Here is a 24,688-nt window from a genome sequence, read left to right as displayed (position 1 = left end):
TTTATTGATATCTCAACAAACAATGGATGAAGTCTTTTAATGAGAATATGGAAATATTGTTATTGTCCGATTTAAATGTTTTATTTAAATTACTTAAAGATTTAGTCAGCTTTCACATTTTGCTCACGATATATAATGTAACCTGTTAATAAATTAATTAATTAATTTTTAAACCGTCATTTTCCTTTAAGGCTACCTCAAGAGCGTTTCTCATATATTTGCATGTATGGCAATAAATCACAATAAAGCTGGATATTCATACATCAAATTAAATAATCTGTCTCGATATTTTTTGTTCCTCTTAATTGTATGTCAGACGGCTGGCTCTAAATAATTTTTCATAATTCGTGTGTGTATTTCTAAATACAATAAATACACAGTAATCGAATTCACAAAATTATCAAAAAAAATTACTATAAAACAAAGAGTCGCTTAGGGCTTATGTGCCAAAAAAACTCTACAAACTCAATCGAATTCATTGCGTTTAACCAAATTTTCAAAGATGATAATTAGAAATTCGGAAAACTATAAAATTTCTCCAAACTTCTTGGTTTTCGTTTGTTTCCGAAGCGTCAGTTTAATAGGTGGCTTTAGTTAAAATGATATTCAGTTATCTTTTTTCGATTCCTGGCTCCAATTTTAGGTGTTTTAACGTGAAAATTGACAGTCCAATGACAAGATGATGATTGAAGATGTGTAATATAACAGGGATTGGTTTTTAGACTTTTTTCGTTATGCTAAAAATTAACATATTTTTAATTTAAATTTTACTTGGATTTACCATTTATTATGTAATTCTTAAAATCTTATATTTACCATGTATTTTTTTAATCTATTGTGATACGTGTTTCGATGCATTCCGCATCTTTTCCAAACACACTATTTGAAGCCATGTCTATTTTAACCAATAGAAACTTAAATTGAAAATGGGTAGATATTACAACAAAGTGACTGCCGAATCAATTAATGAAATTAAAAATTAATCGTTCATCACCTTTGTAGAATAAAGTCACAAGAAAGCCATACAATTGAAACGTATTGAAAAAGTGTCTTTAATTTAATGAATTATGAAATTAATAATCTGATAAAATAGTTTCATCGATTGGTCTCACATACCCTTATATTTTGGCCTGAACTCCTTGTCATAAATATGGTACGCTCTGGCGTGCGACTTGAGAAGATAATGTGTACAGAGGTATTCTCCAACCCCGTGGTGGTTGAGGGCTGGCGCTCTATTCGCCAGACCATACCCCTCCAAACACGTCTGCATGGGCTCGTTGAAGGTGGTCCAGATGGCGACTCGGTCTCCGAACAGTTTGAAGCAAACCCTCGCGTAATCGGCAAAGTATTCCACAATATGAGGATTAGACCACCCGCCCAGGTCTTGAAGTCTCTGAGGAAGATCCCAGTGATAAAGTGTGGCCATCGGAGTTATGTTATACTTGATTAGTTCGTTGATGAGATTGTTGTAATAAGCCACGCCATCTCTGTTGATCTGGTTGGCGAACCCAGTCGGAAGGAGTCGAGGCCAAGCTAGTGAGAAACGGTAAAAGTTGACCCCTAAATCTCTCAGCATCTTCGCGTCTTGACGATAACTGTAGTAGGAGCCGGCAGCCATATCCGCGTTGCTGCGGTCTTTGATGACTTCGGGATGCTCGTGTGTCCATCTGTCCCAAACACTCTCTCCTTTACCTAGAAACATAAATTACTTACACAAACGGCAATATATTTACAATATAAACATTAAAATTTGAATCACACCTTAAAAAATTGTGAATCAGCTTAGTAGTCAAAAATATATATTTATAATATTAAGTAAATATGGTAAGTGTAAAAAACTGTATCGGTAGTGTTTTATTATTTTTATTGAAATGTATTTTCCCCGAGACACAACCTAAAAAGTTATTTAATATAATTTCGTGCATCTACGAGTAACGTCTAGATACATCTTGTCATTACTTTATATTTAAGCATTTTTTGCACAAAAGAAAGTTAAATTCCTAACAATATACTTTGGGAAAGGTGAGTTTGGTCTTTCGGAGCGAATGGTCGAAAAGAAATTGATTGTAAGAGCATATATGATAAATGTTAACGAGAGGATATGACAAGGACAATCAAGGGACACTCAGTATAACCTAATCAACCAAACCTCTAGTCTAGTCGCGTTAAGCTACATTATCGGATGGCTTGTATGACTAGATATATCAACATTTAGAAAACTTCTCGTATGCCTGTAATTCAGGATATAACGTCTGTGAAGTTTCGCCCTTTCTGCTATTTCTGGATGAAACTTGCGTGGTGATAATACTGCACTTAGAATTAAATTATGATAGTCAATCTAGGTTTAGAACCTCGTACTTACTCACATATCGCTCACTCCTTTCAAGAACGTCATAAATCAAAAATCGTCAATTTTCAGTTGTGCATGTTTTCAGAATGCCCAGAAAATGTACTATATCCCAGCAAAAGAGGCATATTTTTAACTTAATATTTACCCGCTACAGGGCAGAAAATGTTGTTTTTGCATTTTGAAGAAAATGTATTGTTTAATTATTTTTATAAATAAATTAAATATTTTTCAAATGTAGAAAAAACCTTCAGGTTTTACCTAAAAAGATCTGTTGCACAGTAAAAAGTTCAATAAGTGGCTTGATATTTATTTTTAATACATTGTGTTATATTTTTAAACTTTAAAATTGTTCTCCTGAAAAATCAAGCATTTCGATTTATGACGATCTTGAAAGGAGTGAGCGATATGTGACGATTTGCCTCCTATTTTTTTATGTATTGGTAAGTTAAATAACGATCACACTATGAAAACATCCTTTGGACATTGTCCGTAGTACTTTAAAAATTATCTTAATTGATATTTATAATACGACATATATTGTCCTCATATTGATTTTATCTTATTTAATAAAACATTTCTTTGTTAACTCTATCAAAATCTTAGATCATAGATATCGGCATTCGAGAAATTCACATTAATTAATTGTTTAGAGTTATTTTTTTACATTAATTTACATACATACCTACATATGTAGGTACATGCTAAGTATATATTGTACTTACATCAATTATAATAGTATGGCTTCTTACTTTAAAATATTTTTAAAATTATTTTAGGGTATAATAATGTACCCGCCTTGAACATCGCTTGTGTTTCAACGTATATTTAGGATATTTCCCATTTACCCAAATCGCTCACTCCTTTCAAGAACGTCATAAATTAAAAACTTGATTTTTCAGGAGAACGTTTTTAAAGATGAAAAATATAATACAATGTATTAAAAATAAATATCAAGCCACTTTTTGAGCTTTTTACTCTGCAACAGATATTTTTAGGTAAAACCTTAAGGTTTTTTATGCATTTGAAAAATATTTTGTATGTTTAAAAAAATAATTAAGCAATACCTTTTCTTCAAAATGCAAAAACAACACTTTCTGCCCTGTAGCGGGTAAATATTAAGTTAAAAATATGCCTTTTTTGCTGGGATATAGTACATTTATTAGGCATTCAGAAAACATGCACAACTGAAAATTGACGATTTTTTATTTATGACGTTCTTGAAACCAGTGAGCCATATATCTTATGGTGATCATTAGTCAAACGATGATTTTTTTTAATTTTCCATAAATATATTTTATCAGTTCCACTTATACTGAAAATTACAACTTTTTGTATTTATAGATATGCCTGAAAAATGTTAAGCACATGTGAGCTGTATTTTGGTAACTAACATTTATTCTTTCTTTATGTGCTGTAATGAGGTGACATTAATGTTGAGTACTTTTTGTCAGTTATTTTTAAATGGGCCGTTATTACGCCCACCTCCGTAGTGTAATGGTTAGCACATTTGGCTACCATACAGCAGGCCCCGGATTCGAAACCCAGAGGAGGTAAAAATTTATTTATTTTCACTCTGATATTTATGTAATACTACCCTGGACTGGTACCTGAAGTGCAGGACTGATCATCTTCATATAATAAATGATCGAATAAACATTGCGTCGATTTGATGCAGTGCCCTATGCACCATTGGGCCAGTAGTAAGAAAACGTAATATATTGATACTGTGGAAAGGACTAGCATACATCGGCAATTAATAATTTATACAAGCTAGTACGAGTACAGGGATGCACCTTCTAGTACCCTAGCCATTACTGCTATTCTCCGTTTCCTACCTACTATCTGTTCTCCATTTCCTTTCCCGTATGGCGTTATCTGTATCCCATTAAATATATTCCACTCTTCAATCTAATTGACGACTGCCCAGGTCCAGACAGTCATCAATATTACACCCAAAGAAAGTGCATGCATACGGAAAATGATGTGATATTCAAATCTAGTTTAATTTAGAGATTCCATAGTATTCTTTGATCCCTATCAGCACCCAGATCTTTTCTTCGGTCTAGATATATTTACTAAACGGAAATGACATAGTTTTCTAAAACAGTACTGTTATTTTTACACCTCGCTAACGTTATACAAACATAATGCATACAAATGTCGAAAACTCAAGATTCAAACCAAAACAAAGAAGATTTGTTTCATTACTGACATCTGTGGTTTTATCGTAAAATATAATTCGAAGTCTGTGCTGCGACCAGAAAAATTAGGTTTCGTTTAGCGAAGACGCGAACCATTGAGAAAATAATTACCTGAAACATTCCAAGCGCCCTCTATCTGATACGCAGCTGTGGCCACTCCAAACATGAACCCTTCGGGGAATTTATAATCCGAATGGTTCATGCTTTGACTGTCACCGGAATGGACGCTGAAAAGAAATATAAAATAATTTTCAATTCACATTTCGAGAAAACCATGATATTAACTGTCAAATGATGAAAGTCTTAATAAAAAATAATTTGATGTTTTTACATAATTCAACCGTTGTACATATAATTCCACCAATATGAATACAACAAAAAATCAGTTAGCCTATATTACCGTAGAAACTAATATTTACACTTAATTTAAAATCATAAGTATTTACATCTTCTTACAATTAATATAAAATATCTAATGCTAATGAAAAAAATACTAAAAAATATAAATATATTATAAATATATATTTATATATACGCAATGTTGATATATCGCTCACTCCTTTCAACAACGTCATAAATCAAAAATCGTCAATTTTCAGTTGTGCATGTTTTCGGAATGCCCAGAAAATGTACTATATCCCAGCAAAAGCTGCATATTTTTAACTTAACATTTACCCGCTACAAGGGCAGAAAGTGTTGTTTTTGCATTTTGAAGAAAAGGTATCGTTTAATTATTTTTTTAAATATACTAAATATTTTTCAAATGGAGAAAAAAACCTTTAGGTTTTACCTAAAAAGATCTGTTGCACAGTAAAAAGTTCAATAAGTGGCTTGATATTTATTTTTAATACATTTTATTATATTCTTAAACTTTAAATACGATCTCCTGAAAAATCAAGTTTTTTTATATATGACGTTGTTGAAATGAGTGAGCGATATGTTTTTACATATATGTATTTAAAGGTCTTTTTTTAACAAAAAAGTCCCGGAACTCACTTCATGGCAAGCTTTTTGCTTAAACAAAATTATAGTGAAATATCATTCAAATATTCATAACAATACCATATTTTATCATTTTGACGAATTATATATGTAAATAAAGATTGTAATTACGTAAGCACAAACATTGTTTCGTCTAATTGATTTTGAAAATTTAAAAAACATATTTATCCGAGACAAAATGTACCAGAATGCCGTTACATGATAATAATAAAAAAGCCATGTTATACACTTAATTTTTCATAAAAGGCTCAGGGAACAGTTAATAAAGTGTACAATATTTACGTTATTTAACATTCTTATCGTTTTCTATCAATCGCATTCGCTTTAAAAAAAAATCATTGTAAACGTTCAATAGCGTAAAAGTGAGGAGACAGGTGATCAAACTTTAAAATATTAAAAAATATTACAGTGAAAAAACACTTTATACAGGTGACGCAAAATTAATCGTCCCATCGGAAGATGTCATAATTTATGCAAAGGGCGTCTTACGTCAATTATATTTAACATTTGTGAACTAGACAGCTGCAGTATATAAACAAATTGATAAAACTGATACGAATGTGTATCAACACTAGCGGCAGCCACTTGACGGATATCATCTTTTTCCACTTAAAAACTGTTCCACTTACTTTCCACAAAAAAACAAAGGTCCAATTAAAGATTTTCATTACGCAAAACCATTTTTTAGTTCCTAAAAAACGTTATTTAAAAACAAAATTGGATGATTAATTTTGCGCCCCCCTAAATCTGTTTATAAAGTGCAGCTGTCTAGTTCACAAAGCGCTCACTCCTTTCACCAACGTCATATATAAAAAAAGTCATTTTTCAGTTGTGCATGTTTTCGGAATGCCCAGAAAATGTTCTATATCCCAGCAAAAGCGGCATATTTTTAACTTAATATTTACCCGCTACAGTGCAGAAGGTTTTGTTTTTGCATTTTGAAGAAAAGGTATTGTTTTCTTACTTTTTTAAATATACTAATTATTTTTCAAATGGAGAAAAAAACATTCAAGTTTTACCAAAAATATTACAAAGTAATATGTTCAATAAGTGGCGTGATATTTATTTTCAATACATTTTATCATATTTTTAAACTTTAAAAACGAACTCTTAAAAATTAAGTTTTCTATATATGGCGTTGCTGAAAGGAGTGAGCGAAATGTCAAATATTATTAATGTACGATGCCATTTGAAAAATTATAACATCTTTTTGAAAAGGAGAGTTTTTTAAATTAAAACATCTTTTAATAGAGTGATCAATTTTGTGCCACTCTGTATAAACGTTGACCATACCGGAGGAATCAAAATTGAATCGTTAAGTTAAGTTATATTTCACGTACCTAGAATAGGTTTGCCATTCAGTTTATTGAGAGTCTTGATAAGAATAATAACTATTACATTTTAAACGTACACGTAATGACTGATCGTGTTTAGAATGATTATGCTGTATTTAAAGCCGCTGTTATATAATTATTAAATATGATTTTAACGAGCTATTCATATGATCATTACAGCCAACACCGTGTTTAGGCCCGTAATTAAAGTTTTCTGCACCTAGAGCGAAAATTGAACTAAATTGGGGAAGGAAGTAACCTGCTTTTAAAGATCTTGGTTGAGGAAAAGAATAGAAAAGCCTCACAGCAATACCGACAGATTTTATGATCGACAATTCGGTCACTATTTTAGATACCTATATCGCCTCCGTAGTGTAATGGTCACCACGCTCGGCTACCGTTCTGGAGGTCCCGGGTTCGATTCTCAGGGGGGTCAAATAAATGAAGTGATTTTTTCACTCTAATATTTATTCAATATTACCTTGGACTGGTACCTGAAGCGGAGGGCTGATCACATTTCCTTCATATGTAAACGATCAAGATAACACTACGTTTCTATGATGGAGTGCCCTATACACCATTGGGATGTGGATAAAGGTTTGAAGAATAAGATGCCGATACGAGTTATACATCAATAACATTTACTAATTTACGTGTATGCATGCGTTTATATTTATGTCTACAGTCTTATTGGGTAATATATCATTGGATTGAGTTTTATTTTTATTTACGACTAGTTTCGAAAACGACAATTGTTTTCATCTTCTAGTTTAATTTTTTTTTATTTGTACCAGAAGATGAAAACAATTGTCGTTTTCGAAACTAGTCGTAAATAAAAATAAAACTCAATTAAGTGGATTATTCAAGTGTTTAATTTTTATTAAAATAATCATGTCATTCCACAAAGTTAATGCCGAATCAATAAATAAAATATATCATTGGTGTTAAAAACATTATATAATATTATAAAGTAGGGTGCGGACACCTAGTAGGAAAAGCAGCGGCCAGCTCTGATGTAAATCGAGGGTAAGCCTAGCTTATCAAGTAAGTAAAAAAACTTCTTTTTTTATACCGATGGGGTCTCAAAAGTTTCACAAAATTTTGCCTTTAACTACAATTTATTTATATATTATACCTGTATACAATATGAATTGACGTAACAGGACCATAAAGGACCAAAGGACCTAAAAGAAGAGGAAGCATATGAAAAAGAACAAATGTAAACGCATTGTATGAAGGGAATGTTTATTTATGTTATCCCCTTTTTGATTTTGAAAAAAATCCTCATTGTTTTTTATCTAAATGAAGTCGAATAGATTATCATGAAAACATAATTTTGGTAAGCTAATATCAAATCTTTAAAAACGCTCCTGAATCTAAGTGTGATATTAAATAAATACATAATTCATACAACCTAATTTAATGTTATAATTGAAAGATTTTAGTATTTAAAATACAATATTATGGAAATATATTGTGATCTTTTTAGTTATATTTGCTAAAAAAAATAATAAAAAATGGATAGAATTTGCCATAAATTCAAATCAATCAATGAATACAAACTAAATGAATTCGCCTACTGTACGTTTTGTCCTAGTGCCTTCTTATTTTTCTTTTAATTATAAAACAATTATTGATTGTATGTAAGTTCTTCCTTACAGATTACAAACGTCAACTCTTAGCGTATAACATCAGATATAATGTAATGAAATGCATATAAAACTAAATTTCATGTTATGCAAAGATCTATAAATAAACATCTCGATTTCTCCATAAATGCGAATTATTTATACACGCTTAGAAACTTGTTATTTAAGGATTTAAGAGGAGAGCCTACACATCATTTTCAATAGAATTTACGTGATTATACATTTGTTTAAAATATATTAGAAAGAGGGTAAAAACAATTATGAATGCCTGCTCAAAGTGGACAGTCAAAATAATGGTTGATTCATTGATACGTTTATGAAGAAAAAAAAAATCTGCAAATATTATAATAGTATCATGTGTTACTTCCACACACATCTTTTTAAACTTTATTCAAAACATAGTTTAATATGTAATAACGTGTCGAAACGTATTTCGATTAATAGTCCACGTAATAAAGTAATATACATATGTATCACTCACTCCTTTCAACAACGTCATGTATCAAAAATCGTCAATTTTCAGTTGTGCATGTTTTCGGAATGCCCAGAAAATGTACTACACATATATATATATATATATATATATATATATATATATATATATATATATATATATATATATATATATATATATATATATATATATATATATATATATATATATATATATATATATATATATATATATATATATATATATATATATATATATAAATGTACTATATCCCAGCAAAAGCGGCATATTTTTAACTTAATATTTATCCGCTACAGTGCAGAAAGTGTTGTTTTTGCATTTTGAAGAAAATGTATTGTTTGACTTTTTTTTCAAATTTACTTAATATTTTTCAAATGGAGAAAAACATTCAGGTTTTACTTAAAAAGATCTATTGCACAGTAAAAAGTTCAATAAGTGGCTTGATATATATTTTTAATACAATTTATTATATTTTTAAACTTTAAAAACGATCTCCTGAAAAATCATGTTTTTTTATATATGACGTTGTTGAAAGAAGTGAGCGATATGTGTACATATAAATATAACATTTTTCAAATAAAAACGTTAAAAATCGACTGATACATTCAAAAATGAAACTGACATTCAAATCAACGAAAACTACAAACTGAAAAGTGTTTTCATTAGAACAAAATTAAAAACATATAATATATGTAAAGCATTTTTCATAATGTGGTTTATTAATATGAAAAGCAGTCATCCTAATACATTGATAACTATTTATTCATATTTTAGTTACATTGTCTTGGCGTAAGAGTCGAAGTCGACTTAAGAGTCAAAATGTACCTGAAACATATCCAATAGATAATATCTATAATAAACATATTGGAGTTTTGGCTTGTCTTAAAATAATTGATAAACTTTTGTGTTTCAAAATATTTTTTTAAATATATGTAATATTGCTTGAATAAAAGAATCTGCATTAAAGCACACAATCTCTTAAAGCAATGGCACAAGCAGAAAAGAGACAAATATAATTTTAATATTGACAGTTGAAAAAAAATTAACATCGCGCATTGCAAGGCTAAATGAATTTGAAACGTATTTTTTTTAAATAATAATCTTTATTCAACAATTATCCGTACATATATTTGATATTATGCCCAATAATTTATTTTCTAAAACTTCCTTCTGCTAATATAAAAATAAAAATAAACAAAATAAATAGTAGACCTTTTTCATCAGCCAAACTCATGAAAACCTTACATAACAGTTGAACAAACTTTCAAATCACTCAAATGATGCCTTTTGATTAATAACATTTAATTAATGTCGTACTTTATCCTGTTTGCCTTGCAGTATAATTAATAACCAAGAATTTACTATCACTTATGCGGTAATATTAAATAATATGTAAGGTTTGTTATAAATAGATTTACTTGATTTGAGAATGAATTATCTGTTAAACCTAAATCGAACAGTTACTACTTACAACGGCCATGAAAATCTTAGAAATCTCAGTTAATCGGCGAAACTAATACAAGGATTGTGGTTTTCCGCTTAAATAATTTACAAAATATTTTATAAAACTTAAAATTTTTATAATTTGTGTACTTCTTGGATACTATGCAACATGAAACTGCATTTTGTTTTTAGTAGTGAAAAATAAGTTAATTTTTAATAGTGAGAAATACTTAAACGATACACATTTTTATTACATGTTGTATGTTATAATATCTATATCAACTTTCACTTTAAAAATTTGATTTTAATTAGCATTTAAGTTTTCAAAAACTGCAAAAACTTTCAAAAAAGTTTTTTTTTTAAAACAAACAATGATACATTCTAGACCCAATAATAATTAATCAACTTTGAAAAAATTCTAAATAATATTAAATTACTATGAGTTTTTTAACATTTTTTTTCAATATCAATAACATTATATGGAGGCGTTAGTCTTTATAATAATAACATGACTAAAATATATTTAAAAAATTTATCTCACCATAACTGTAATACTGAGATCCATAGTAGACATGATTTGAGAAAATTTGTTGGCTCCACACATTTCTGATAAAAAGTCCGAGTCATATTTTGGTCGGATATCACAGCTTCTGAAATAAATACAAAGAACTGTTGTAGATATTGGAATAAATATTTTGTATTTACTTAAATATTATATGATAATTCTTATAAAATAATTTGAAATCATTCGTGTTTAAAATATGTACACAAAATATAACGGCAGATTGTTTATTTGTAAGAACATTGTTAGGAAAATAGAACAATGAATTCCTTAAAAAAAATATGGAATCTCTTAACCATATTTTACTGAAAGAATAAACTAATTTTAAAATAAATTGAATATTATAAACTCTCTATTTACTAGTTAATTTTTTTCAGTTAATCCAAAGATGTTGAAGATATGAAAAATACAAATAATCCATGTTAACCAATAACCGCTTATTACATAAATATGTAATAAGCGGTTATTGGTTAAAGAGTTATAGAGTTATTAATTGGTTATAGATTACAACGACGACAATATTCTCGTCGTTGTAATCTAAATAAACTACTTAGATGAGATATCACTGGACACCAGCAACCCTTACAATAAAATTCGATAATAAAAGAAATATGCTAATTAATAAACGGCATACTTTTTAAGATATTATGACCTAAACAGTTAAATATATTTGAACATGTGATTGTTTTTTTGCATTACGTCGGTTTAAATGTTTTCAGTGATTTCAAAGTTTTTCAAAAATAAAAAATTAAACCACAATAGCACTTGAATTAATAAGTCCCTATTAAAATGCATTCATACGATGCAGAGAAATATGCTTTGCTTATGCAACTTAAGATGGGGAAAAATTAAATGTATATTTTGTACATGTCGCTCACTCCTTTCAACAACGTCATATATCAAAAATTGTCAATTTTCAGCTGTGCATATTTTCGGAATGCTCAGAAAATGTACTATATCTCAGCAAAAGAGGCCTATTTTTAACTTAATATTTACCCGCTACCGAGCAGAAAATGTTGTTTTTGCATTTTGAAGAAAAGGTTTTGTTTAATTATTTTTTTAAATACATCTAAATATTTTTCAAATGGAGAAAAAACCTTCAGGTTTCACCTAAAAAGATCTGTAACACAGTGAAAAGTTCAATAAGAGGCTTGATATTTATTTTTAATATATTCTGTTATATTTTTAAACTTTAAAAACGTTCTCCTGAAAAATCAAGTTTTTTTTATTTATGACGTTCTTGAAAGGAGTGAGCTATGTGTGAACTTGGGTTTTGACTTGTGCAATCTAAATTAAACCTAAAATGATTAAAATCAATAAAATAATGTTAATTTTTAAGTGGTTGTTTATGATATATCCAGCCGACCAAAAAATCGTCACGAAATTTCTCTGTCATAAAAACTAAGGTTTTCATTTTTTTTAAATATTTTATCCTTTCACTTCATAATTTTATATTGTATAAATCCATTAGTCAGGGTAGGCACTACACTGCCTATTTGGAATGCACGCCCCTGTATATATACACATAAGTTTTATATAAATAATATTATTTACTTCATTGGTAAATCCTTACATAACATTTTAAATAAAAAGATTTCATTTTAACAGAATATAAAAATACCGTATATTGTTAAAACTTGTTTTACATAAGAAAACCATTTCAAAAACATCTGTTTAAACATCGTTTAATTAAAATATATTTTTGGGTAACTTTCTAATAAGATAATTATCTGCAACCAAAGTGAGCAAAATAAAATTAAATAAAAGTATCGAGTATTTCAATATACCATAGAGGCCAGTCGCTAGAAAATTTGTAATTTTATAACTTTGATATTAACTTATCAGCAGACACTATACTTAGTGGTGTTCAAGTCCTAGCCTTAATGTATGGAAGTGAAGAATGAAGTTAACGAAAGAAGAAATACGATCTCTGAGGTGTACCTATGTCCGTAAAAACGTCGCATGATATTTGTTTGAATATTAAAATAAGGAATGAATGCAAGGCTCAGATAAGCATAATCGACAAGTAAAGAGAATGAATGTTGAAATAGATTTTTTCGGGAAGTCGAGTAAGGTAATAGAATATATAGTGTGTTCAATTACTCAAAAATCTTTATAAATGAACAGTTCAAAATTCGTACCGTAGAACGGGGCTACTTGAACTTTGATGTGTTACTTGAGCCCAATACAAAAAAAATATTTAAATCTGTATTTGGTCCATAATAATGAACTTATAATAATGAAGTGTCACCTGCCAGGGAAACAATGAGTCATGTCGATACGTACATTATTGTAGACCAAATATAGATCTAAATATTTTTTGTACCGGGCTCAAGTAACACATCAAATTTCAAGTAGCCCCGTTCTACGGTAATAACAATACAAGAGAAGTATTAACGTGAAAGATTTAAAGTAAAGTAAGCCTGCAAAGACAAACGAGTTTAGCGATCTAACTTTTCTACCTACCCTAATGTAACTCTAATCAATTGGATGAATATAGTAGTATTGTGTTTAATAAATAAAGTATATTCTAAATCAAGGTTTTCGGGATTGTTGTTCCCTGTTGCGTTAATCAACATTTGAAACAGCGTCTATTTTGAACTATAAACGAGTACTTTTACATTTAATTCTCTACAAATGTATGTGATGAAAAGTTACGGGTTTTGATATTTTGAAAAGGGGAGATGAAGAATAGGTATTTTATTATGTTGATAATTATCTGTTCTCCCTAATTATCATAATCTACACTACCAAAGACTCATATTGTATAAATCTAAATATTGCACCTAAAGAATTACAGTATTTTTTTGTTTCTTGCGACTGGGCTAAAACGCGTATAAAATATATTGAGTCGGGAAACTAATTAATATTAATGTTTTGTTTCGTTGGCAACCCAGTTATCATGTTTTTATCTCTTGTATCTGTACAATATTAACCTTTAAAATATATAACATTACATTTTCATAACAGAAAACGTTGTGTGAAATATCGTATCGCAAAAAATGTGTAACAAATAGCGTTTTGTACTTTCAAACTCCTCCAGTATATGAAACAATGCATGCAAATTTACTGTGAACTGTAAGAAAATGAATAAATTTGAATACTAGAATAAATCTTTAAGAGTATCACAATTTTTCAAAGTTTTTAGTGATAAAAATGTTCCAGAACTTTTCGAAAGTCGCCCCTCTAAACAAAATAGATATTTTGTACCTTTTTAGAATGGATCAGATTTAAAACCGGGTAAGTGAAAACGTGTGTTAATGATCAAGATAATACTGCGTTTATATGATGCAGTGCCCTATGCACCCTTGGGGTGTGGATAAGGTTTGAACAGTGATAAAAAATATATTATTGAAAACTTATGAAAGCCATAAGAAGATGAATTAATGACCTATTTTTTTCTGCGACGTCATTTTGACATTAAATTTCCTATTATCAGAGTAACGTTTCAAAATCCAATTCTGGGTACCATATTAAATTACTTTTGATATTGTAACAAGCAATAATTTTACAACCGATCACAGGAACTCATGCATCGTCGTCGATCATATTATAATTGAAATCGTAAATATAATCAACCTCTATAAATTAATGACAAATTGTTTAATTGTCTTATTTTTATGAAATTTTTCTTAATTCTTTTTTTTTTTAATTACTACACATATTTGAAACTATTTTAAGCTTTTACTTTCATTATATCGGGGTTAAATAATCTACCTCTTTATTTAAATTAAAAATATTGAAAAAAAATTCAGACAAATTGGAGTAATATAAGGAAATTGAAAACATTATATAAATTTGTCGACATCGGAAGTTTCCACTCCTATTTTCTTTATTATATAATCAACCTTATAAAAATATGTATTTTTGATCAGTATTAATACACTTAAAATTATTAAAAAATGTAACCGCAAGCACTGTGGATTGCTGTTATAAAATTTAAGACAAAAAAGAAACGATCATAATACATACTATGTTATATATTACAATACATTAATTACGTGATAATAGAAAGTCGTGACAAATATTATTTAGCGTTAGTGAAAAAATGGACCAAAAAAATACAGTATCCATATCAAGAAAACATACGGATGTTTCAACACAAATCCATTTTCTAAAAACCGCAATATTTTTTCACTTCGTTGCTATTACCAATCGAAGACATTATTTTTGATGGACATAAAATGAAGTTAACGTGAAGTTAAGTCCAGATAAGCATTTTCAGTAGAGCTGACTACCTGACAACCCCTTTTTGTCGAAGAGGAGTAGCTTTCTGCCGTTTTACTCATTGAAAGTATTTTCATCAATAATTTTATAATATTAACATATTGGTTTCTGAGTACGCGCTAGTTACGTTCTACCAACACATCTCGAAAGGTGCAGAAAACATTTTAGAAGAGACATTTTTGGTGATAAAATTCATAAGTAACACATCACGACCTCAGGATAGCAACCGAGTGCAGGTTTTATTGGCTGCAATCTGCGGTAGTTGTTTTAGTTCGCATTCTAAAGACGGCTCCCGTGTGGATGTGGCCTTATCGTGACTGACCAAGTGATTCGAATTTCTTCCCGCTATCGGGCTCCGCACGAGGATCGCACGTGGTTTTTTTGTGAATGCTCATCGTTGTGTGTAATATACAAAAATTCATTGAAACATATCGGTTTTCATCTATATTTTTAAATGATTTATTTTAAGCTTATTGCATTTTTTTTAAAAAACAACGAAATGTGGGGGGTTATAATTAAACTGACTTCTACCCGTGTTATCCATTGTAATACCCACATACTCGTACATATTTAGATTTTTTTTCAAATTTGGTACTTGTTAAACAATAAACATTTTTTGGAAAATTGTTATGAGACACTTTAACTTTTATTGCAATATTATAATCGTGCATAACATAACAAGAGAAAAAATATATGACATGGTTAACAATTTAAAGAGTAAAAATTAAATAATAATAACCTACCTCACATTTTAATTAACATGCAAAGATAATAAATCATAAATATGATCTCATTTTTAATATGACAAAACCCAATATAAAATAAATACCTTAAATAATGCAGAGATCAGAAACATTAATTTAAATATTCTATTATAAATTTAACGCTCGCGAAATAATCCAAGAAGTTAGAATATACAATATACACCCATTATTTTTTTATTGATAAAATGGGTCACTGACAATACAAAGAGACATTGTCAGTCATGCAAAAGAAGTTCTTAGTCTTATTCGCGTAATTACAGTATTATGCAAACAATATGCTGTTCATGCCTGAACTCTTTCGAAAACAAGTGTTTAAAATATCAGTAGATATTTATAAATCCATAAAATTGTGTTAGTAACAGCAATTTTTTTAAAGTGAATATTAAAATAATGGTTTCTATCAAAAACATCGATTTTCTTATTTTTATGTTTTTTACTATCTATAAACAAGATAACAATAAATCCACTCCTACATAAATAATTGTAATGTTCATTATGGTTTATGTTTATAAATAGTATCCCTTTTTTACAATTTTATTCAAAATTAAATCAGACGATTTTATTTTTGTCATTTGATATTGTCTTTAATATTGAAAATAATATTATTTCGAAAATAATATAGATGTTCGAATGATGAAATAAGGAAAGAATGTAAGGCTGAGATAAGCATTATCGATAAAATTAAGAAAGGTGTGTTGAGATGGTTTGGACATGTGGAGCATATGAGTGAAGAAAGAACGGTTAAACAAATTTATGAGGCGAATGTAGTTGGAAAAAGAAGCAGAGGACGACCGAGGAAAACTTGGCACAATCAGGTATGTCAAATACTTGAAAGCGGCCGGGTCAGGAGTCGTAATAATCGTCGGGTATGTATGAGGAGATGCATGAATGTAGAAGAGGCAAAGAATGTTTGCAAAGACAGAGTGGTGTGGCGTTCGATTCTCTCTGCCTACCCCTAAGGGGAAGTGGCGTGATGGTTAGTTAGTTAGTTAGTTATAATATTATTTCTAAAAAAAGTACTTGTCCGTTTTAATTAACAAGAGTAAATCAAGATAAAAGTTTATTTTGATATTATAGAACGACCTTCTTTAAAAGCTAAAAAGATAATAATTGTGTGAAAAATACTTAGTGAGCTATTTTTTAAATAGTCATTAGAACGTTATAAATTTGCAAGCACCTTACAGCTGTTCACCTTGTCACATGTCATCGCCAATAAATTTAAGAGTCCAGTGTTGATAAGGCCTGAACTTATTGTTGAGAATGGAAAAATACAAAGTATTTCAAGTATTTCGTATTAAGATAACAGTGAATACAAAATTGTCAATAAATAATAAATATTTTAAATTTTCATCATATTATTATTTTTAGACAGCAATAATATTATTAAGAATAGAATTCAATAAAAATTTTATTATTTAATATTTTACCGCTCTACGCTAGCTCAAAGTTGGATACGTAAATAAATATCTTTGTTTACTCGCTGTCAATGTTTCGTATTTTTACTAATATTCACAAAAAATATTTTAAGTAATCTAGTCCAATCATATCTTTTAAATAAATTTAGATAATAACCAACATTCCTTGAAAGAACTCTATTTTATAGAATTATGAAATACCAACTACGTAGTTTTTCCAAGTATTTATTTAACCAATTACCGGGTTAAGTTGTTAAACTAGCAAAGCCGGTTCCGACAAAACCCGGTCACTAGTAAAATATAAAGGAGAAAAAAATAAAAATAAAAGGTAACAAGAATTAATTGTTTTACTTTTTAACAAAATCATTAATAATTAAATAGGTAACTTATTAAATACATCGATTTTAAATAAGTGAACTATCAAAAATGTGTCTTTGTAAACTAGTTACCAATAATAGCCTATTTCGATTCACTATCACATGGCGTAATACATCACCTTTATTTGATTTTCAGATCAATCACAAATAAAACATGATCGACACACTTAAAGGTATTACTTTCAATTTATTTAAAAAAATCATGATATATTTTACCAGATATTTATCCATGGAATTGATAACATACAATTTTTGAAATGATGACAATTTCGAATTTCCAAAAGTGTTAGTTCCTAATAAAAAGGTTAGTGTTTTTTTTTTAGTTAGTGACTTTACTTGCAGAATATGTTACACTTTTGTTAACGTATCTTAAAATAATGTTGGTATTAAAATTAATTTTATTCCACTTAAAACTGGTTTCACTTTCAAGTTCATTGAATAATAATAATACGACAAGTGCACTAAAAAGTTGCCAGCAAGCGGAAGTGGATAATATTTAATCCTGAAAAAATATCCTGTGTAATTAGACACTTTAACAAGGCAAAATCACTTACTTATTTTTACTAATCTGAACTAATAAACAACAATAATAACTGTGGTTGATTGATTTCGTCATATAAGGACAACTTAACGTGTTATTATTTCATTCTACCCCCGTTCAAAGGTGTTACAAAATCATAAATTAATATTACACCATTTTATTACGAATGTATGTATATCTTCTATAGTTATACATACATTTTACACGTATATGTTATATTTTTCGAGCAACTTATTTTTGTTTTCAATAAAGCTATTTCATACATTTTCAATATTTTTTTAAACCAAAAATAATATACGAGTATAAATGATAAAATGAATGATGAAACAAATAAAATAAATTATTTCAATTACTAATTTAGCGATAAATATAATTGAAAAAAAACTATGAACAAGTAAGGAAAAAATCTATTTTATGCTAAAGCTACTTGCAAATAAACAAGGTTATTTTGTCATATATTATTATCATCATATATGTATTACCAAATTTTAAACCTTGGGACGTAAGTAAGTTGTAAAGATTCAAATTATACTACAAACTTTAAAATGTTGTCGTATATTAAACTTCTATTCAGTCAATCATACTAATTCTCAAATAGATTTTATTTGATTTTCTGTTGGTTTTGTCTATTACTACTTTTTTCAAATTCGAAATGAATTTATAATTTTATTTTATCTCACACAATTTATTTTTCATATTATTTAATCAACAAAAACATTCAAAGATAAATTGCATGCCGACAATGAAGTCTTAAGTGCATCTTTTTACCTTGAATGTAATAACAATGGGTTGTAATCACGCAACATTCGGCATATAATAACATTTGGTGATTTCAAAACATAGATATTGACATGTGACATATATGTACATATATATATACATATATATATATATATATATATATATATATATATATATATATATATATATATATATATATATATATATATATATATATATATATATATATATATATATATATATATATATATATATATATATATATATATATATATATATATATATATATATATATATATATATATATATATATATATATATATATATATATATATATATATATATATATATATATATATATATATATATATATATATATATATATATATATATTATATATATATATATATATATATATATATATATATATATATATATATATATATATATATATATATATATATATTTATATTTATATTTATATAAATATTTAAATATATATATATAAATATATATATATATATATATAAATATATATATATATATATATATATATATATATATATATATATATATATATATATATATATATATATATATATATATATATATAAATAAATATTCGTTGACGATAGTTGAAATCATTATCATATTCGAATAAAACATACTTCAATTTACAGTTTTTGTATCAAAAATAATTAACTGTGGGTACAATTTATTTTTTTCCGAGATAGGCATATTCATTGAATTATTCCGTAATAAATAATTCCTCTAAAATTCGTAAGTTCATTAACTTATAAACTAATTAAATTTATGCTTGTTGGCTGATTACATTTTTGTTAATGACATTCAAAGATAAGTGTTATTCAATGATCGAAGAGTTATTTTAAAGGTTACACTGAGTATACTAAAAGAGCAAGGATATCAACTCATGCACTAATGAATTTCGAATCAAACCATGCTTATTAAAATATTAATCGCAATCGAAATATCTTTAATGACAGGAACAACATTACTTAAATTGTAAATTTGTTTCATTGAATCGTTTCCGACATCTTTTCCGTGTTTTGTTAATCAAATGTGAGAAATCAAAAAAATGTCTACTAAACATAAGATACAAATAAATATTTCCTTAGGTAAATATGCCTTCATAGTTTAGTGGTTGACGCGTTAGACTATCGTGCTGGAGATCTCAGGTTTGATTCCCAGGAGAATTATAATAAATATTAAGATTTTTCACTCTAATATTTACAATATGTTGAATATGTCCAAATCTTTGTTCACAAACTGGGTTTGTCTTAGTAGACTCCTTAGTAGGAGTTATTTATGTTGACATCTCAACATAGATGAAGAGGAATATAGATGTCTAGGTATTTACAGGGTTTACGACCTGACAAAGGCTGGTTTAAGTAACTACTGTAAACACGAGTAACATTTACCATTCTACCCATGATGAGCCGCAATATTCAAATTTCGGAAGTCATATATTACATCCTTTAATTGACACCTTCTTTCACATGCGAGTTCTCGGCACTCTCTATAGTCGAGTTGAGTATATTTTGAATTTTTTAAATTTAATATTATCTAGCATTGTTACGTGAAGTGAAGGGCTAATTACCTATCTTTCTTATATTAAATGATCAAGATAACACTGCTTCTATATGATGCAGTGCCCTATGCACCTATGCAGATAACGGTTAGAAAAAGAAGAATAAAAAATCGCGTTTCCTTAGGGTGATTATTTTAATAATCATTATATTAATTTTAATTATCTCCGACTGGTACCTGAAGGTCGGTACTTATCAATTTGTCTTCGATAAATGTTTAAATTATTTCATTAATAAAAGACAAATTATTTCAAAGCATTTTTAACGAAAAAAATAACGTTTAGGAAGTCCATATTAACGTTTTGTAAAATATTATGGGCAGTGTTCGATATTTGTACTATTTACTACAGTATGTCATACATAGATTTTTAAAATTTAATTTTATCTTTGATTTTCTCGAAAATATCGTACAAAAAAGTATTTTATTCCCTTTTGAATTTTATAAACAATTTAGTTTTTACTTCTTATCATAATAAAAATTTGAATTTTTTTATATCTTATTGACATTAATATTTAAAACACAACTTTTTACACTACTCTAACATTGCATTATTTCAGTGATAATTTAATTTTTTTTTTAAATATATAATATAATATCAAAATACACTTATTTACCTTATAACTTGATTAATCTACCGTTCTATTTTATATGCACTTACCAGTAAAAACTTAACACTAGAATTCACTAAATATTATCACAACACGAAACAATTTCGTTTAAAATTGGCTCAATTTCAGGAAATCACAGTTTTTAGTTTCACACGAATTATCTTGTTTACCGATACGAATTTCATAAATGCTTTCGTTTCGCGAGTTTCTTTGTAACACAATCACAAGTCGGTAAGGCTGACACCGTCGAAGCCTTTATTATCCACTCTATCTGATGAACTGTCGTAAACTAAGACGTGAATTTATTTTGACAGCTTAAATACGGTCGACGGGACGCGGACGCCGCGACGCGACGGCTTGTGCTGTATTGCTGTAGTGGTGTGCACTACGCGAGTACTCGTCTCACGTACAAGGCGATGGGCAAACCTTCCCCTGCCTGGAGACGACTATCAGCCATTCAGCATCTCGTTATCAGATCCGCACTAACGCACTAAGTAACGAGCAATAAAACACATGCAAACAAAAAATGATCGGGACTCTTTTTCTTCACTTTGTTGGCTTAACATGATTGTAATTAAAGTAACACAAATTCAATTGTAGTATACGAACAAATTTAACTATATTTAATACATAATACAAAACAATGATTTTTTTATTGCAGTTAATTACAAATGCATTTTTAAATAGGAACAGAGGAAGAATTTATTTATTAGGATATTTTTAATAAAATTGTCATATTGAAAACAGTGTAGAAATACAATTTCAACGAAAAGCCTGATGGATAACATCAGTTGCAGAATTATTAATGTCCAGACATTGGGACATCAAGCTGTTTTGATGACACATGGAAATAGGATTTTTTTGATGATTTTCTTGTACATCAATTTATGTTAACAGCAGTGTTAATATCACTTTCATAACCCACCGCGAGTGTCCGAGACGTTGCTGCTATTTTTATTTTTCTACCTACTGTTCCTCCTTTATTTTGTTTTTCCATATAACAAAATGTCCTTTACCTCAAGCTCTATCCTGTATCCTGTAAAGAATATTCGAATTATAGGTCTAAACTCCAGGGTGCTGGACTTTATCTCATTGTCTTCTCATAATTGACGATTGATTTAATACTGTCTCAATCCAATACGATGCCTTATGCATCACTGGGTGATCGTATGAGTCGAAAAATTACTACGCAAACAGCACTTAGGCATACTGAAAAATTGTCAAAGTTTAAAACTATGTAATCTTGAGATAAATTCGTTTGAATGTTTGCAAAGCTCTGCAGGTTTTGGAGATTGTTTATCAAATTCAACCATGACATTGCTTTTTTATAGATTTAAGGATTATAGTATTTTTCTTACCCTAATTTAAATTACGAATTTATATTCTTTGACAATTCTTAATTCTTAAATTAGGAATTTATAAAATGTTTCTTATGTTACTTTTGCCTTTGACAATTCTTTCCGCATGCTTAGGTCAGGCAATTTATATATTTAATTATTACTCCTCTGAACAGATATTAAAACATTATATTAATGCATTGATGTCGCATTATCATGTTCATTTTTACTCGGTATTTAGTCCGTCGATACACTGCCACTTTGAAATGGTCCGTTTTCCGTTTCAGCGCCGACTGCCGATGACGTATTGGGTATTAGCCTCTGATCGCGTTTAGTTCTGTAGGGAGCTCCTACCTTCACTCCGGCGCGTTACAATATAACACGGTCAACTCCTTCTCCCAGCCGGTTTCCGCTGCAGCGAGCGCCAAGGTCCCCCTGATATCGCAGACAATGATAAAATTAATTGTGATTTATATATCTGCTCTCGATTTTTATTCTGATTCTATGTACCTGTACCTTTTTGGTACGGGGCCATTAACCCACAGTTCTGTAGGCCAAATTTGCTTATTTGAATTTCTCTGTATACATTGGTATTTGGATATCAACGTGACAGATTATTAGCCAAGTAAAACTCTGCGTTTTAACACGCATTTTTTTGTACAAAGCTAACTTTTTCATATGTATTTTCTTCCAAACTACAAACAGACATACAAGAGGAAAGTAAATTCGTAATAAATGTTTTTTTTCGACACGATATTCTTGTAATCGATATCTTTATTTGAGTTTTTTTCAATTTTATTTAATTTATATGGTTAAAAAGATGTATAAAATTGAATAAATTCATCAGATTAAGTAAGTGAATACATTTTACTAAATGATTTATATGCAATTAAAAAATTACCACAAATTAAAAAAAAATATCATACTTAATTTTATAAATTTGGAAACAATATTTTTTTGTTATGATGAACTATTCATAAAATATTTGAATTAGAAATTCATGTACATTTATAAACTTTAAATGAACTGAAAGATCTACATCAACGTATTTCAGTATCCAAATTAGTCCATTCTGAGTAATGTGATAATGATTAAAACAAGTTATCGGTTACATAAAATAAATCCCTGAAAAACTATTAATTTGTTCTTTTATATGTAAATTAATGGTCAATACTTTTTTTAGTGCACCATAGTCTATTATTTGTATTATTAGGAATAGTGAAAGTGTTGATTGCATATCAAGTGCTGACGTATTACGTAAAATTATAGAATTCACATTAATTGTAGGTACATAGATTTAATACGATGAATTTTCCTCCTTCAGAGTTAACAAGAATTAAGGAAATCTCTGAGAAATGCACAGAACTCTATAACGTAGTACTTTGGGATACATTTCAAGAAAATATTACCTGATGCTATAAATAACTTACCTTTATAAGCTACTTAACTTTTACTTCCTGTTTAAATTCTGTTGAATTTGATTGAATTCCTTTTAAAAGGTTTTTTTTTCCTTTATACCACTGGCTTTACTTGATTGTAGTTAAAGTACCTAACACAAATTCAATTGAAATAATATTAATTTTTATAATATGTACTTCATATTATAAATACCTGTATGTACTAATTAAACTTTATTTTACACATAATACTTTACAATGATTTTGTATTGCAGTTTCTTACTAATGTAGGTCAAAATAGGAAGACCGAGGAAAACTCGGTATGATCACGTATTTAAAACAATTAAAAGTGGTCAGGTGAGGAGTTCGAATAATCGGCGGGTATGTATAAGGAGATGCATGAATGTAGACGAGGCGAAGATTGTTTGCAGAGACAGAGTGGTGTGGCGTTCTATTCTCTCTGTCTAACCCCGCGGAAAGCGGCGTGATGGCCAGCTAGTTAGTTTTTAGTTTATTACTATCTTTGCTATAATCCAAAAAGGTTTTTTGCATATTTGTATTTACAAATATTTGCCCGGTATATTTACTCGAAGACGAAACACTATTGACGCGAAATTTTTTTAAATCGATCAAACATAGATTTCTGGGTCAACTCAC

The 24,688-nt window shown here is 28.6% G+C and overlaps 1 protein-coding gene across 3 annotated transcripts in view; it reads right to left on the bottom strand.

Moving 5' to 3' along the window:
- LOC148301593 (myrosinase 1-like) overlaps window positions 1-21,696 on the bottom strand; it is a 37,813-nt gene extending 16,117 nt beyond the window's left edge. The window contains exons 1-4 of one of the 3 annotated variants that reach the window (XM_088273055.1): window positions 21,304-21,696; window positions 10,996-11,104; window positions 4,663-4,778; window positions 1,117-1,692 (exon numbers count right to left, since the gene is read on the bottom strand). In XM_088273055.1, coding sequence (XP_088129181.1) covers window positions 1,117-1,692; window positions 4,663-4,778; window positions 10,996-11,081 — 778 coding nt within the window. In that variant the 5' untranslated portion in view covers window positions 11,082-11,104; window positions 21,304-21,696. The remainder of the gene's footprint in view (window positions 1-1,116; window positions 1,693-4,662; window positions 4,779-10,995; window positions 11,105-21,303) is intronic. The other 2 variants (XM_088273054.1, XM_088273056.1) reach the window with 2 other exon arrangements.
- Window positions 21,697-24,688: the final 2,992 nt, after the last annotated feature.

This window comes from Brachycentrus maculatus, unplaced genomic scaffold, assembly GCF_059751285.1.
Source record: "Brachycentrus maculatus isolate JH-2025_06_01 unplaced genomic scaffold, ASM5975128v1 h1tg000537l, whole genome shotgun sequence".
Lineage (NCBI taxonomy): Eukaryota > Metazoa > Arthropoda > Insecta > Trichoptera > Brachycentridae > Brachycentrus > Brachycentrus maculatus.
The sequence above is the reverse complement of the archived record's forward strand: the minus strand, read 5'-3'. Positions and strand labels throughout refer to the sequence as shown.